We start from the raw sequence: 15,920 nt of genomic DNA on the forward strand, positions 1-15,920 counted from the left end.
AAGATTCTGAATTAGGTCATCTGGATCTGTGCTTCTCGTAATTATTTGTGTGATTTTGATGACATTTCTTTGGGTTTCAGATTTTTTCATCTGTGAAATGAGGAATTAGAGGTAGCTTTTCTGGTAGGCTTTCTCCAGCTTTAATACTCTATGGCTGAAACGATCGCCTATTACAAAGGCTGATATACGGATTTTATTTGATCACAGAATGTTTTATAAAAACTTATGAATACTGAAAAAAAGATTTTTCACATAAAAATTAGAATTTACACTGTATCTTGGCAAAACAGATAACTTGATCACATTGGGCCAATTATCCCTAAAAGTCTACAATTGGCTCTAGCTGAATCACGCTGCCCCTTTCGATGGGGTGTGTGCCTTCTGTTTGGCCAGCCTGCCCATCTCTCTCTTGCCCCCTCTTCACAGATGCAGAGTATAAGTTGCTGCTTATTACCACACTTATACCACAGTTTTCTTCTGGAAAAAATGAGAAACAGAAAATTTTTCTTGTTCCCATTTCTCTCTTAAAAGTAGAAAAATGAAAAATAAACGGAGAGCCTCTTATGTTTCTTATCGTTGGTTGACCTCACTCACTTATGCACATATGTATGTATAATTCCAAACAAACTAGAATTTGCTCATGTGGTACCAATTCAAAATATTCTGGTTTTAGTTTTTTGGTTTTTTTGGCTGTGTTGGGTCTTCGTTTCTGTGCGAGGGCTTTCTCTAGTTGCGGCAAGCGGGGGCCTCTCTTCATCACGGTGTGCGGGTCGTTCACTGTCGTGGCCTCTCTTGTTGCGGGGCACAGGCTCCAGACGCGCAGGCTCAGTAGTTGTGGCTCACGTGCCTAGTTGCACGTGGGATCTTCCCAGACCAGGGCTTGAACCCGTGTCCGCTGCATTGGCAGGCGGACTCTCAACCACTGCACCAGCAGGGAAGCCCATGGTTTTAGTTTTTTTTTCCACCTTAGTCCATCTGGACTTTTGATGTCCTGATAATCCTTTCAGAAAATATTATTGCCTTAATACAGACAAAGGCCTAATTAATTAATTTGGTATTTCTCTCACCTGAAGCAACTGATGCTTTTTATCTAACAATTACTTTATGTTTGACTATTTATCATGAGAACATTCTCTGCTCTTTTCAAATCCTGTTGGAACTACTTCCTGCCCTTCAAGGATGCTTCGAATGACTGGAGTGTGCTACGAAAACTTGGTTACTAAGTGGGCACACGGAAATGACTCCACTCATTGTTCCCGCTAGAACTGCGTATTTGCGTTCACATTTTTTAATGGACTTGCGCAATATGTTCTACTGAGGTTAAGGGTTAGGAAACAAGACCGGCGTGAGTTGATGGGGCGGGCTGAAGACACGAGTCTAGGGAGGCCGGCATCACCTGATAAAGAAAACAGCTGCTCTCCATTCCCTCCTCTTGCTTTTCACACGCAGGATAAGGCGTTCACCATCTACACGTCAGACCTGAAAGAATACCTCCCTTGCAGTTGTGCTGGAACCCCTATTCCTTAGCTTAGAACCAGAGGGGGCGGGGAAGGGCCGCTGTCACTCAACCCCGATGGCCAATAAGAGGAGGGCTATCCCCGCCTCCTTCCCAGGGAGGGTTTGAGAGCATGCGCAGTGGGCGTTCCAGCGCCTCCACCCATCAGCTGAGGCTCGTAGCTGGCGGCTCTGGGGCCCTTGGGTGGCCGGGGCCAAAGAAGGAGAAGGAAGCCGAGGAGGTCGGGGTAAGAGGAGCCTCTGGAGGGGGTGTCCCTGGCTGGGCGCCCCGAAAGCGCGTGTCCCCGTGGCTGCCGCGCCACCTTGTTTGCGTGCGTTGTCAGGTGGCCGCCGCCCTGCGCTTCGCGGCAGGCTTTCGGGAGTCGGAGGGCCGGCGCTGCCCCAGCGCCGGGAGCGCGCTCCTCCCCACGCCCCCCGGGCCGGCGCGGGTGCGCGGCGCGGCCCGGCCGGTGCCGCCGGCCTAGTCAGCCCGGCCCGCCCTGCGCCGGCTGCGCCGCAGTCTCGCCGCCTCCCCCGGCCGCCCCGGCCGCGCTCGTTCAGGCGCACCGGCGGGCTGAGCGCTCCAGGGCGGGGCTGGAGCCCGAGCCGCTCCGGCCCAGCTCTGGAGAACAGCTTCTGCCTCAGGCTGGACACGAATTGACTTCTTCCTCTTTTTAATGCCCGGATTTAGAAAACGCGCTTTAAAGTTCTCCCGAATATAGAAGAACTGAAGATATATATTTCTGTAGTAGAGGAACCGTATACGTTTATTCGGAGGCTCATCGTAGTTGGTTTTCTATTTGGCCTGGAGACTTTGACACACTACCTTTCTTTGATCTTTTCAGTACCTGTCCTTAGTTGGTTTGCATTAAGCCCTTTACAGCTGCATAAAATGTTCCAAGATGCCTCTCCACCCCACCTCAGCCCACCCCTCTTGTTTTTTAGGTTGTTACTTTCTTTAAGTTAAGACAAAAAGAAGACAAAAATGCCTTTCCCGTCAAATGCTATATATTTTTTTGCTCTCAAGTTTCTTACATTTGCTTGGTTCTTATAGACATACATTAATTTTTGTTTAATTCAGATCAACGTATTCTGACTATAATTATACATAATTTAAAGCTTGCTCGGGATCTGGAAGAAAAGGAAATGATTATGAAATGCTGTGCTGTTTAGTAATATTGGAGGTGGACGTTTCTTCTGGGGTTGGCCTGATCATCCCCCCAGGGCAGAGACTGATAGCAGTGTTCAGCTGTGTCTTGTGATGTGGACACGCCTCTGCTTTGCAGGCCACTTTGAGAAGGTTGTCTCAGACTTGTGACTAGTTAAGAATTATGCTCTAGTTTCAGTTAATATGATACCATGTGAACTCATTAACATCTACATTTTTCTTCAGATATTTTACTTTTGCTCCCCATCTCAAAGTGAGTCTTAATTTTGGTTATGATCTCAAACTTTAGCCAGGTGCTGCTGGGTGAGAAATTGTATAAAACACCTGCAGTAAGTCTGAATAAGATTTGCCATAATTCTATTTAATTTGAAAGTTTAGTGTGTGTGAAAGAGTGGAAAATAATTCTCGGTATTGTGGATTAAACCTAAATAGTATAATAGTTTAATGGATGGAGGAGCTGAGCTAATGAATGCAGTTAATGTAGTTTATGTAGAGAATGCTCATGTCTGTTAGGAGAGTGATCACCCTCACATTCGTGGAACATCTTCTATGCCCCTGGCACTGTGGATTCTACAAGAAGATAGCCTTAGATTAATCTCCAAAGTATATAAACAGCTTATGAAGCTCAATATTAAAAAAACAACCCAATCAAAAAATGGGCAGAAGACCTAAATAGACCTTTCTCCAGAGAAGTCATACAGATGGCCAAGAGGCACATGAAAAGCTGCTCAACATCACTAATTATTAGAGAAATGCAAATCAAAACTACAATGAGGTATTACCTCACACCGGTTAGAATGGGCATCGTGAGAAAATCTACAAACAACAAATGCTGAAGAGGGTGTGGAGAAAAGGGAACCCTCTTGCACTGTTGGTGGGAATGTAAATTGATACAGTCACTATGGAGAACAGTATAGAGGTTCCTTAAAAAACTAAAAATAGAATTATCATATGACCCAGCAATCCCACTACTGGGCATATATCCAGAGAAAACCATAATTCAAAAGACACACGCACCCCAGTGTTCACTGCAGCACTATTTACAATAGCCATGTCATGGAAGCAACCTAAATGCCCATCGACAGACGAGTGGATAAAGAAGATGTGGTGCATATAAACAATGGAATATTACTCAGCCATAAAAAGGAACAAAATTGGGTTATTTGTAGAGACGTGGATGGACCTAGAGACTGTCATACAGAGTGAAGTAAGTCAGAAAGAGATAAACATATCGTATATTAACACATATATGTGGAATCTAGAAAAATGGTACAGATGAACTGGTTTGCAGTGTAGAAATAGAGACACAGATGAAAAGAACAAATGTATGGACACCAAGGGGGAAAGCAGGGGTGGTGATGGTGGTGGTGGGATGAATTGGGAGATTGGGATTGACATATATACTATATATACATATATACATATAATTGACATATTATACTAATATGTATAAAATAGATTACCAATAAGAACCTGCTGTATAAAAAAAAAGATAAAATTTAAAAAAAAAAGAAGATAGCCTTGTCTCTCTCATGTTTATGTTCCAGAGGTAGGGATAGATAATAAATGATATACTAACTAGATCACTTTAAATGGTGATTAGTACTATGATGCAGTAGGTTAGATCAGCAGAGTGACAGAGTGGTGACTTCTCACTTGAAATCAAAGTGAATATGGAATGCTTCTCTAGCACATGATGAGACTTTGCTGGGGAAGCGGAGCAGGTCACATGGAGATCATGGGAAGCGCCCTCCAGGGAGAGGAAATGGCACCAAGCAGTAGTCCAAGGCAGCGATAAGCCTGGGACATCCTGGATCTGAAAGAAGGCCCTGGAGTTCACTGTCTTAGAAATGGTAATATTTACCCTCAGACTGGGTGTGTGTTCTTAGGAAATAGGTACATTTATTCATTCTACAAATATTTATTAAGCACGTATTGTATATCCAGATACTGAGAGTAGAGCAGTCCACAAAATAGACAAAAAAAAAAAAAAAAAATCAAAACTGAAAACAAAAAACCTGCCTTTCTGGGAACTTATCATTTTGGAGCACAGGGTGGAGGGAAGTCCTGAGCTTTATGCTGGTGCTCACCATTAAGAAAGTGAAACTGTTTCTGTTGCTTTATCCACACAGGATTTATAGAGCATGAGATTTATGTTAATGGGAGTCTTAAGGATTCTACACTGTGTCCAGTAGTAACTAGGGGTAATGTTTGACACTCAGGATTTCTTTTTAAAATTCCCTTTGTTCTTTCATCTGTGCTCTTTAGAAAGAGTCTTGAGAAGATTCTCAGTATGAGTATTGCACCTTGATCCCCTCTTCCCATCTTTCTCTTTATAGTGTTTATATATCCTCATAGCAAGCTAATTATTGAGATTTTTGGTGAGCACTGTTCAATAGAACTTTCTGCTGTGATGGAAATGTTCCATACGTGATCTATCCTAGCCAGTGGCCACACATGTGATATCTGAACACTTGATAGTGCAGGTATAGATAATGAGTTACTGTTATTCTGAGCAATAGAACTAGGAATTCTGAATGGGCTTTCGAAAGTATACAGCAAAAGTACTTTAGTGCATCTTAGCTCTGGGCTAGGTGCTGGAGACTGATGTGGAAAGCAGACATCAGAATAACCTGGTTGATGTAGCCTGTGTGCAAAGATCGTACACTGTTAAGCCAGTTTATAGTTAGCTGTCTATCTATCTGTTTATATACATATATTTTAAAGTACAGTCAGTTATTTGGATCCTTTATTCCTCATATCTCATCATCAGGAGAGCCAACCACTGTTGTCTTTTAGATATCACTGTTAGCAGAATAAGAGAGAAGAGGTGTAAGCTATTCGGCAGTGTTACCTTGATCCATGCATGTAGTTATCCCAAGCCGAATTCCTCATCTTCCTTGTGGGTTTAGCAAAACCTCATACCGGGTCTGCAGAAAGGTGATAAATTTGGTTTTTCTAAATTGAATGGGCTCACCTGTCTTTAATTTTGTTATACAGGGAAGCAACAATATGGTTTTGTGTTTTCAAAACATAGACTTTAAGATTTAGTTTCAAATTTTAGCTCTTTTCTTACATTAAACATGTTGCTTATTCTCATTATGCTTCAGTTTCTTCATTTGAAAAATCATAATTATTGTTGTACCTACCTCATAAGCTTGGTGGAAGAATCAACTAAGAAGATACATGTGAAAGTCCTAAACACAATGCCTAGGAAATAATAAGCTAGCTATAGTTAATCTTGTTGAATTTTTCTTTCTCTTCCATCATTCACAATTTCTTTTCATTCTTCACTCAGCACTGAGCTGAGAGAATCACCATTGCACCCCTTCTCTAAGGAAATGCCAACCAGTCCAACAGTGGCAGCTCTTTGGATGAATGAAGCTTAGTTATCTCACCAGCAGGAACTTTCTCAAATTTAGGCGCTTGAGTAAAGGGATGAGGAAAACTGGTAGTTTGTAGCTGATTGGTTGATTCTCTAAAGGGGGGAAAAGGAGACCATAAAAAAAAACAGGAGAAGGCTTAGACCAGACTTGTTTGAGTTTTGAGGGTTGAGGGAAATGCTACAATACTAAGTGGCAATCAACAGGACTGATTATAGTCCCTCTTTGGGGGAGAGAGCAGGCCTCAGCTAATCGTGTGGTTGTGTGGTCCTGATGCAAGGGATCTGATCTGTTGATGCTAGTCCTATAGATGCAAGAGTGGATCTTTACCTTTCTTCTGTATAGAGTGGGAAAGTTCTTGGTCCCTGGATGTGCAGTATCTTATTTGGATCCTGGCAGCAGGCCCAAAAGCTAAGTGTCTTCCCCAAAGTAGAGATTTCTTGTTGCCAGTTCCACTGGCAGCTAAAAAGGCAGTTGGCCAGTTCCTGTAGCTTCAAACGTATATAGACACTAAAGAGAGTTAAGAGTGTGACTCGGAGATGTGGATGTGAGACTCATTTGTGTGTAGGTGTATTTGTGTATATAAATGGAAGAGCACCCCTAAGAGAGTACATAAATAAGAAAGAGGAACACTTCCTCATACAGTGTGTTTGTGTGAGCTAGATTTCAACCCTAGTAGGATCGTCAAATTTGTACTTGTAACCTCCCAGATCGACAGTTTGGAAAGTGTAAGCCAGTAACTTTAAAAATGCAATTATGTGACTTTTCTTTTATGTTATTTAGGTGACTGCTTAGAAAACTGCACAGCCCACGAACAGCTGATGAAATTAGCAAATAAGCAAGTCAACTATGTCTTACACTCCAGGAATTGGTGGTGACCCTGCCCAGCTGGCCCAGCTTATCTCTTCCAACATCCAGAAGATCACACAATGTTGTGAGTTGAGTTTTTAAATTGACTTCATTGTTTGTTTTCAATTCTTCATTGAAACTTGGTGGAGATTCAAAAAAGGACAATTAGTGTTCCTCCAAGAGCAGATTTTAAAAGGCTAGACCTCTTTAGAGTAAAGATAAGGAGTAGTTATATTAGAAGAGGTAACACTTAACTGCATTTTTCTGTAGAGTGTCAGGCACCTGATAAACATTCATTAATGAAAGAAAGATTTAAAAGGATAGATACTTAGGTTTGCATTAAAACTGTCAGGTTCTAGATGAGGTAAATGAGATTTGATGAAATAGCATAGGTTTGGCACTGGGAAGCACTGTCAAGCACTATCAGTACTCCTCAGAATATATATAAGAAATTTTTTAAAAAATCCCTGTAGCAGATTTGAACCTATAGAGTTTTTTAGTTTTTCTTTCTGAATCACAGCTGATCATATACCTCGATTATTCCGGTCATTCTGTGGTCAGTATTTTGGCCCTCTGGGCATGCCTGAACTCTTTCAGAGTGTATTAATATGTATAGTTTTATTCTTCAGCCTACTTCATTAAGGCTACTCTCTTTACCAGAATGCTAAACACACTGTGGAACATCTGAAATGTTTTCAGATGACCAAGTGTGTTTCTTTAATCATTAACTTCCCAACAATTATTACTCTGCCTGAATGACTGAAATGAGATATCAGTGTGTTTTGGAGGCAGAGGGAGTAAAACTAGATTATAGATAGTTCTAAGAAAGTGCTGACCTGCACAGCAGTGTAGGATAACCCTTATCCTGATTTGGGGCAGCTCCTGTTTTCTTTGGCTGTCCTTGGAGGAGCAAGGAGGGGGATAGCGTGGAGGTATCACTTTGTCCCCAGTAGGGTTTATAGGATTGGTACGTCAAGGATTGTTCCAGTTTTTCCTGGGGCAGCAGCGTTGGCTGGCTCCACCTTGCTCTTCCTGCTTCAAATTGTTCCCATGGTAGCCAAAAGGGCCTCTCCTTTTTGTGGCTCCCTTGCTGCTGATTAGAAATAGTGCTAGTCTGCCTCAGGCTACTTGTGTGAAAATTATAATTTTAATTTGCACATGTGGAAAATCAGGACCTTTATCCAAGAAAGGAGGCCAGGAGGTCTTTTTCTGTAGGATAGGGCAGGTATCCTGTGTTGGGGAAGCTAAACGGTGTCGGGAATTCTGGGAAGAAGATGAGGAATGACTGTAGTGCACGGAGATTACAGAAGCCTTGTGCACTTAGTGGTGTGAAAGATGCATGGAGATGTATCTTGGAGATGGTGTGTGAACTTGAACTGGAAGGCAGGAAGCGATAACTTCAGTCAGGTCACACTCTCTCAGAAAGAGATCAGTTCATGAGACCAGCCAGATGATATGAGGTAGATTGGACCACAGTTGCATATTCATGGCATAGTTGATAGCTAAGTGTGTGACTACATCGTGGTTTGGGGCAGTTTTGGAGTACATGGGACAGTGATGATAAGACCCGAAACTCTTGTTTTTAACAGCCTTGTGAAGAGCTGTTAAGGAGACTGGGACTGTTAACTCTGAGAAGGTACAATCACCACCTTCGGATATTTGAAGAACTGTCTTGTCTAAAACACAAGAAATGTACTCTACTTGATCACAGAGGCCTCCACAGATGAACGGAAGCAACAGCTTGAGAAAGGAATAAGGGGATTTGAATAATCCTAGTTATTGAGGGATAGAATTGTCTACCTCAGGAGCAGTGCAGTCCCTGTTTCTAAGTGAACAGCATATGGTGGTGAGATATTTCTCAGGTCTGTAATTAAGGCACTGGAATAATGGTTAAACAAATGACTTTTCATTTTTATGTTAAGTCTTTATTCATTCAGCAAATAATTTATAGAGCACCAGCTGTTTGCTAGTCACTGTTTCAGACCCTGGGAATCGAGCAGTAAGCAAGATCCACAAGGTCCTGTTCTCTTGTAGTTTCCAGTGTGAGGAGAAACTGATGGTTTAAACATTTAATGAACAACATAATTCCCTATGAAGAAAAAAAAATGAGAGTGATGTGATGAGAGCAAGTGATGAGGGAGAAGCTGCCTTAGCTTAGGTGGTTCTCTGAATGTGGAAGAGAAGGGGCTGGTAGTGAGAAAATACTGAGAAAGAGCATTTAGATGGAGGCCGCAGCTGGTATTTTTAAAAAGCAGTCCAGAGCTTAGGGTGTTCAGAAAATAGGAAAAACCCAGTGTGGCCGAAGCACAGCACTTGAGGCAAGAGTGGCAGGAGATGAAATCAGAGAGGAGGCCAATCAGGTCACCTAAAACCTTGGAGGCCATGTGGAGCTTAAATTTCGTTCTAAGAGGCAGGGAAGAGACACAATCAGATCTGCACTTTGAAAAGATTACTTTGGCTGCTGCTTAGAAAATAGACTTTGAAGAAATAGAAGGAGAACACACAGGCCATGGCAGGGCTCTGATGAGAGAGATGTTGGCTTGCACCAGGGTGGTAGCAAGGGAGATGGAGAGAAGTGATGGATGTACTGTGGAGGCACAGACAGCAGGACTTGCTGATGCACAGGGGTGGGGTGAGAGGGAGAGGGGAGACCAGGATGACTTCATGGTTTTTGCTTTGAGCAACCAAGTGGATGGTGCTGAGTATGTACTAAGATGGGAAGAACTATAGTTCAGGAGATGTGGGGAGAGTTTTGTTTTGGCCAAGTAAATTTTGAGGTATCTTTTAAACATCTAAGTGGAGATGTCAAACATCTAGTTTAGGTATATGAATTTGGAGATCAGAGTGTCATCAGAATATAAATGGTATTTAAAACCATAGGTCTAAAATAATCACAAAGGAGTGAATAGAGTTCAGAGAAGAGAGTTGGAGCATTTTAAAAAATGTAGAAGTCAGGAAAGCAGGGAGAAAACACCATAGTCAGGGAAGGAGTGACCAGTGAGGTAAGAAGAAAATCAGGCTCTTCTGGGTTTCCAGAAATTCAAAGAGTGTTTCAAGAATGAGTGAGGCATCATGTGTCTAATGCTGCCAACAGACTGAATGAGATGAAAGCAGAGAATGGGATCTGGCAAACTGGTGTCTTTGAAAGAATAAATCCCTGGATATATGCCAGGGATGCACAGCTGGTTCAACGACCACAAATCAGGCCATGTGATATACATACACCACATTAACAAAATGAAGGATAAAAATCATATGATCATTTCAGTAGATACAGAAAAAACATTTGACAAGATTTAACATTCATTTATGATAAAAATTCTCAACCAAATGGGTATAGAGGGAACATACTTCAACATAATAACAGCCATATGTGACGGGCCTGCAGCTAATATCATATTCAGTGGTGAAAAGCTAAAAGCTTTTCCTCTAAGATCAGGAACAAGATAAGGATGCCCATTATTGCCACTTTCATTCAGAAATATTGGAAGTCATAGACAGAGCATTTAGGCAAGAAAAATAAATAAAAGGCATCCAAACTGGAAAGGAAGAAGTAAAACTGTCACTATTTGTAGAGGATATGATATTATATGGAAAACCCTGAAGACTCCATCAAAAAACTGGTAGAACTAATAAACAAATTTAGTAATGTTGCAGGTTACAAAATCAGCACTCAAAATCTGTTGTGTTTCTGTACACTAATAACAAACTATCAGAAAGAGAAATTAAGAAAATCCCATTTATAATTGTATCAGAAAGGAATAAATTTAACCAAGGTTGTATACTGAAAACTATCAGACATTAAGGAAAGAAATTGAAGAAGACACAAATAAATGAAAAGATATTCCATGCTCATGGATCAGAAGGATTAATATTATGTCCATACTACCCACAGCAATTTATAAATTCAGTGCAATCCCTATCAAAATTACAATGGTATTTTTCACAGAATAAACAGTCTTAAAATTTGTATGGAACTGCAAAAAACCCCCAATAGCCAAAGCAATCTTGAAGAAAAAGAACAAAGCTGGAGTCATCAACCTCTCTGATTTTAAACTCTATTACAAAGCTATAGCAATTAAAACAGTATGGTATTGGCATTAAAGACAGACACATAGATCAATGAAACAGAATAGAGAGCTGAGAAATAAACCCATGTATGTATCATCCGTTAATTTACAGCAAAGCCAAGAATATACAATAGAAAAAGGATAGTCTCTTCAATAAATCATGTTGGGAAAACTGGACAGCCACATGGAAAAGAATGAAACAGGACCACTGTCTTACACTATACACAAAATTAACTCAAAATGGACTAGACTTGAACATAAGACCTGAAACCATACAACTCCTAGAAGAAAACATATGTGGTAAGCTCCTTGACATAGATCTTGGCAATGATTTTTTGAATCTGATAACAAAAGTGAAGGCAACAAAAGCAAAAGTAAACAAGTAGGACTACATCAAACTAAAAAGTTTCTGCACAACAAAGGAAACCAAAAAGACAAGAAATAACAGGTTCGGTGAGGATGTGGAGGAAAGGGAACCCTTGTGCACTGTCGTTGGGAATGTAAATTGGTTCAGCCACTATGGAAAACAGTGTTGGAGATTCCTCAAAAAATTAAAAGTAGAATTACCATACAATCCAGCAGTACTCTTCCTGGGTTTTTATCCAAAGAAAACAAAAATACTAGATTGAAAACGTATCTGCACTCCCATGTTCATTACAGCATTATTTACAATAGCCAAGATATGGAAGCTACCTAAGAGTCCATGGATAGACAAATGGATAAAGAAGATATGGTGGGTGGGTGGGTGGATGGATGGATGGATAGATAGATAGATAGATAGATATACATGATGGAATATTATTCAGCCATTAAAAGAAAAAGAATGAAATCTTGCCATTTGCGATAACATGATTAGACCTCAAGGGCATTGTGTTACGTGAAATAAGTCAGAGAAAGGCAAATAACATAATCTTTCTTATACGTGGAATCTAAAAAAAACCCCAAACCAGATAAACTAAGTTCATAGGTATGGAAAACAGATTGATGGTTGTCAGGGGTAGGGGGTGGGAGAAATAGGTGAAGGGGGGGTGTCAAAAGGTAAAAATATATATTTTTTTAATTAAAAAAAAAGATGGTTCACAAATTTTGATAATTCAAAAAAAGAAAAAAAAAGGTGGTTTCCTATCCACGTTCCAAGTGTAGATGGAGAGAAGGAGGCAGAAGGACTGACCTCTTCCATTTAAAGAGACTTTCTAGCATCCTACTCACCTCTGCATATATTATTGACCAGAATTTATTTATTTTTATTTTTATTTGTTTTTGGGTTTTTTTTGCGGTATGCGGGCTTCTCACTGTTGTGGCCTCTCCCGTTGCGGAGCACAGGCTCCAGACGCACAGGCTCAGCGGCCATGGCTCACGGGCCCAGCCGCTCCGCGGCATGTGGGATCTTCCCAGACCGGGGCACGAACCCATGTCCCCAGCATCAGCAGGCAGACTCTCAACCACTGCGCCACCAGGGAAGCCACTTGACCAGAATTTAGGCAGTCACATGGCTACATCCACTACTAGGAAAGCTGAAAGCATCTTTTAGCTGTATTGCAATGTGCTCACTAAAAATGGGGACTGCTCCACTTGAGAGAGAAAGGAGAAATCAGTATTTAGGAGGCACCTAGTAGATTCTACCATGGAAACAGGAAGAGGGTCAAAGAAAAGGTACATTTTTTCCACTACAAAAGAGAGACTCTAGTGAGAGTATACTTGCAAAAGAATTGTCTTTGAAGGTGAGAGGCGATGGGGAATAGACCACTAATGAGTGGTTTACCTTTTATCTACTGTACAGATTTGGTGCAGAGTGTGATGGGTAAAGATGGAAAGTGTCTGTCTGTTTCTAAATAAAATAGACAAAGGCATCAGATAGAGAATGGGAGGGAAAGTTGTTAGAAGTTTATGGAAAGAAGAGAAGGTGCATTACTTGTAGTTTTGACAGCTGAGAGAATGGATGTACCAGGGAAGCAGAGAATCAGAGAAGTGTTGTGTGGCAGTTTGATTACTCATTTGAGGTTTGGGTTCATGAATTTAGTGAAACCAGTCATCACGGTGTATATTTTTAATTCTAAGATTCAATGTTTAAATCATGGGAAGTTTAGATTTCGGTAGAGCAAGTTATTGCTAAAAATCTAACCTACCATCCAGTGTGCATTACTGATAAGGGCTATGCAGAAATCACGTGGAAGTGAAAGGGAGAAGTGTGAAATTTCAGTTCACTTTTTTCTACATCTGGTAATGCTAATAATACTGGATGTGATTGAATAAGATGGTACTTTGCACCACATTAGGTGCTTCTCTTCACACTGCATTTGCATCTTTTGAATTTGTGTCAGTACAAATTATTTAATTTTACAAAAGAAATCTAAAGAGAAAGTGCTGTAAGTAAGGTAATCCCCTTAGACTTAGAATATGTGCATCTGTTCAACTAAAGCTAAAGTCTTCCTGAGTACTGCAGTGGGAAAAGTTTATTTTCATTTTAGCTTTGATTAAGATCAACAAAAACTTGTGAAATATTGAGTTGTATGGTTTAATTTATACCCAAAATAGCTATCAAAAGATTTTTGATTCTTGGAGGAACCCAAGAATAACATTTAGTAAGACTGGAATTTTGTGAGTTTTTAAAATAGTATTCTGGCAGTTCTGTTTTGCAAAGAGTAGGATAGATGAAACAAAATGTTTTTAAACTTAAGTGGTTTTGTTTTCCTGTTAAACTACTTTTTGTTAAAAAAAATAACCTATAGTCTTATTGATTTGCTTTACTTGTGAAGTATTTAAACCACATTACAATAATGTAATTTATATTAAACATAAAATATTTAAATACTATAAATACATAAATGTAAAATATATTAGAAGTAAAATTATATTAAATAATATCACTTTCTAAGTATAAGTAATAAACAGATGTTATAAATTAGAACTTTATTAGAGATTTCTCTGTGGAGCATTTAAAACAGTTAAGAAACTACTTTTATCCTAGGGGAGAAAGTGTTCTGTTGACTCTGAGTCAGCAAGGTGTCTGTGCTCCATCCTTTGCCCTGGTGTTGACGGTATTCTCTGTCACTGGCCCTAACACATCATTAAATCTTTCTCAACCCAGTGCTCCAGGCAACCATTCCCAATAGACTAGAGTCGACATCTAAATAAAACTGATTGTTATCCAAGGTCTAGAAGATCATAGTGCATCAAAGACATGCTTAGATTTAGTTCTCAAACTTCAGATTTAGTTCTCAAGGTTTTTTTTTTTAAAGTACCATTTTCATTAGCAGTACGTGGAAAGGAGATATACACTCATTTACCTTTTTTTTAATTTAACATCTTTACTGGAGTATAATTGCTTTAGAACGTTGTGTTGGTTTCTGCTGTATAACAAAGTGAATCAGCTTTATGTATACATATATCCCCATATCCCCTTCATTTACCCTTTAACATCCGTCTGTATTTTTTTTTTGAGAAAGGCTCCTACCTGTGACATATAGGACAAGGAAAAGCAAGCCTCTGTGGGTTGAAAATGCTGAGCCTATTATATGAGGTGAACCAGAGTAGGGTATTTCACAGGGGCCCTTCATCCTGGAACAGACACACACAGTACAGAAAAATGGATTCGGGACACACGGAACACACAGAAAGAACTCGTGTTTTTGAAAGAAGCGGATAAATATATTGAAATCCATCACATAATTAAACATTGGGTTTTTTTTAACTTTTAAAAAAATAGAAGCATATTATATATATTGAGTTGTATACCAATTATTAGTATATAGCTCAATGAGTTATGTTACACCACCATACATGTCAGGAAATAGAATATTACCAGTCCCCTGAAGCCCTTCTCATGCTTAGAGCCCCCTCCATACTCTCCAGATGTAACCAGTGTCCCGACTTCTCATGTCATTGATTAATGTTCCTAGTTTTTAACTTTATCTAATGGAATCAAGAAATATGTTTTATATTGAAGTTCTTTCTCCCATTAGGTTTGTGCAGTTCATCTGTGTTGTTGCAGGTGACTGTCAGTCATTTGTTTTCATTACTGTTTTCGAGTATACCACATCTAGTTATTCTTTCTACAGTTGGTGGACATTTGGAGTGTTTCTGTATTTTTGCTTTGTTTGGTTTTGTTTTTTTTTTTGTTTTTTTTTTTTTTTTTGCGATATGTGGGCCTCTCACTGTCGTGGCCTTTCCCGTTGCCGGACGCGCAAGCTCAGCGGCCACGGCTCACAGGCCCAGCCGCTACGCGGCTCACGGGCCCAGCCGCTACGCGGCATGTGGGATCCTCCCAGACCGGGGCACGAACCCGTATCCCCTGCATCGGCAGGCGGACTCTCAACCACTGCGCCTGTTTGGTTTTGTTTTTTGCTTTTATGGACAATGCTGAACATTCTTGTGTGTTCTTTTATTTCATATGTGTGTCTAGGAATTGGGTTGCTGGGTCATAGGATATGTGTATGTTCAGTTGTAGTAGATACAGGTAAACAGTTACCTAAAGTAGTGGTTCCAGATTGTACTCCCACCAGCCAGGATATCAGAGTTTGTGTTGCTCCAAATCCTTGCCAACATTTGGCATTTATAGTCTTAAATTTCAGTGTGTCCCACTGTGATGTATATTGCAATTCCCTGATTAGAATCAGACTTTCAGAATGTAGCTGAGCTAAGAAAATCAATGGGCCAATAGGAAAAGTTTCTAATTAGGCAAGCTGTATGTGCGTGCTTGCTCGTTTCCCGAAATCACATCCAACAGCAGTGTGGCCTGAGTAAGTTGTTTTACCTTCCAAGACATGATTTTCTTATGTATTTTTTCTGTGGGCCAGATTATGGTCTGTACCAACTTTAACAGGCTATAATTTTAACCAAGTTAAAGTTGTAAAAAATCCTGAAAGCTCTTCTGACATATGCAGGATTATTCTCTTTGTTATTAAGAAACCAGTTGCCATATCTGGACCCATCATGCATGCTTTTAAACTCCCGTAA

General features: G+C 40.2%; 1 protein-coding gene across 1 annotated transcript in view; it reads left to right on the forward strand.

The window, feature by feature from the left end:
* Positions 1-1,679: 1,679 nt before the first annotated feature.
* STX7 (syntaxin 7) overlaps positions 1,680-15,920 on the forward strand; it is a 49,763-nt gene continuing 35,522 nt past the window's right edge. Inside the window, exons 1-2 of the mRNA XM_007456534.1 lie at positions 1,680-1,742; positions 6,829-6,979. Coding sequence (XP_007456596.1) covers positions 6,895-6,979 — 85 coding nt within the window. The 5' untranslated portion in view covers positions 1,680-1,742; positions 6,829-6,894. The remainder of the gene's footprint in view (positions 1,743-6,828; positions 6,980-15,920) is intronic.

Source organism: Lipotes vexillifer, unplaced genomic scaffold (genome assembly GCF_000442215.2).
Source record: "Lipotes vexillifer unplaced genomic scaffold, Lipotes_vexillifer_v1.1 scaffold438, whole genome shotgun sequence".
NCBI classification, from domain to species: domain Eukaryota; kingdom Metazoa; phylum Chordata; class Mammalia; order Artiodactyla; family Lipotidae; genus Lipotes; species Lipotes vexillifer.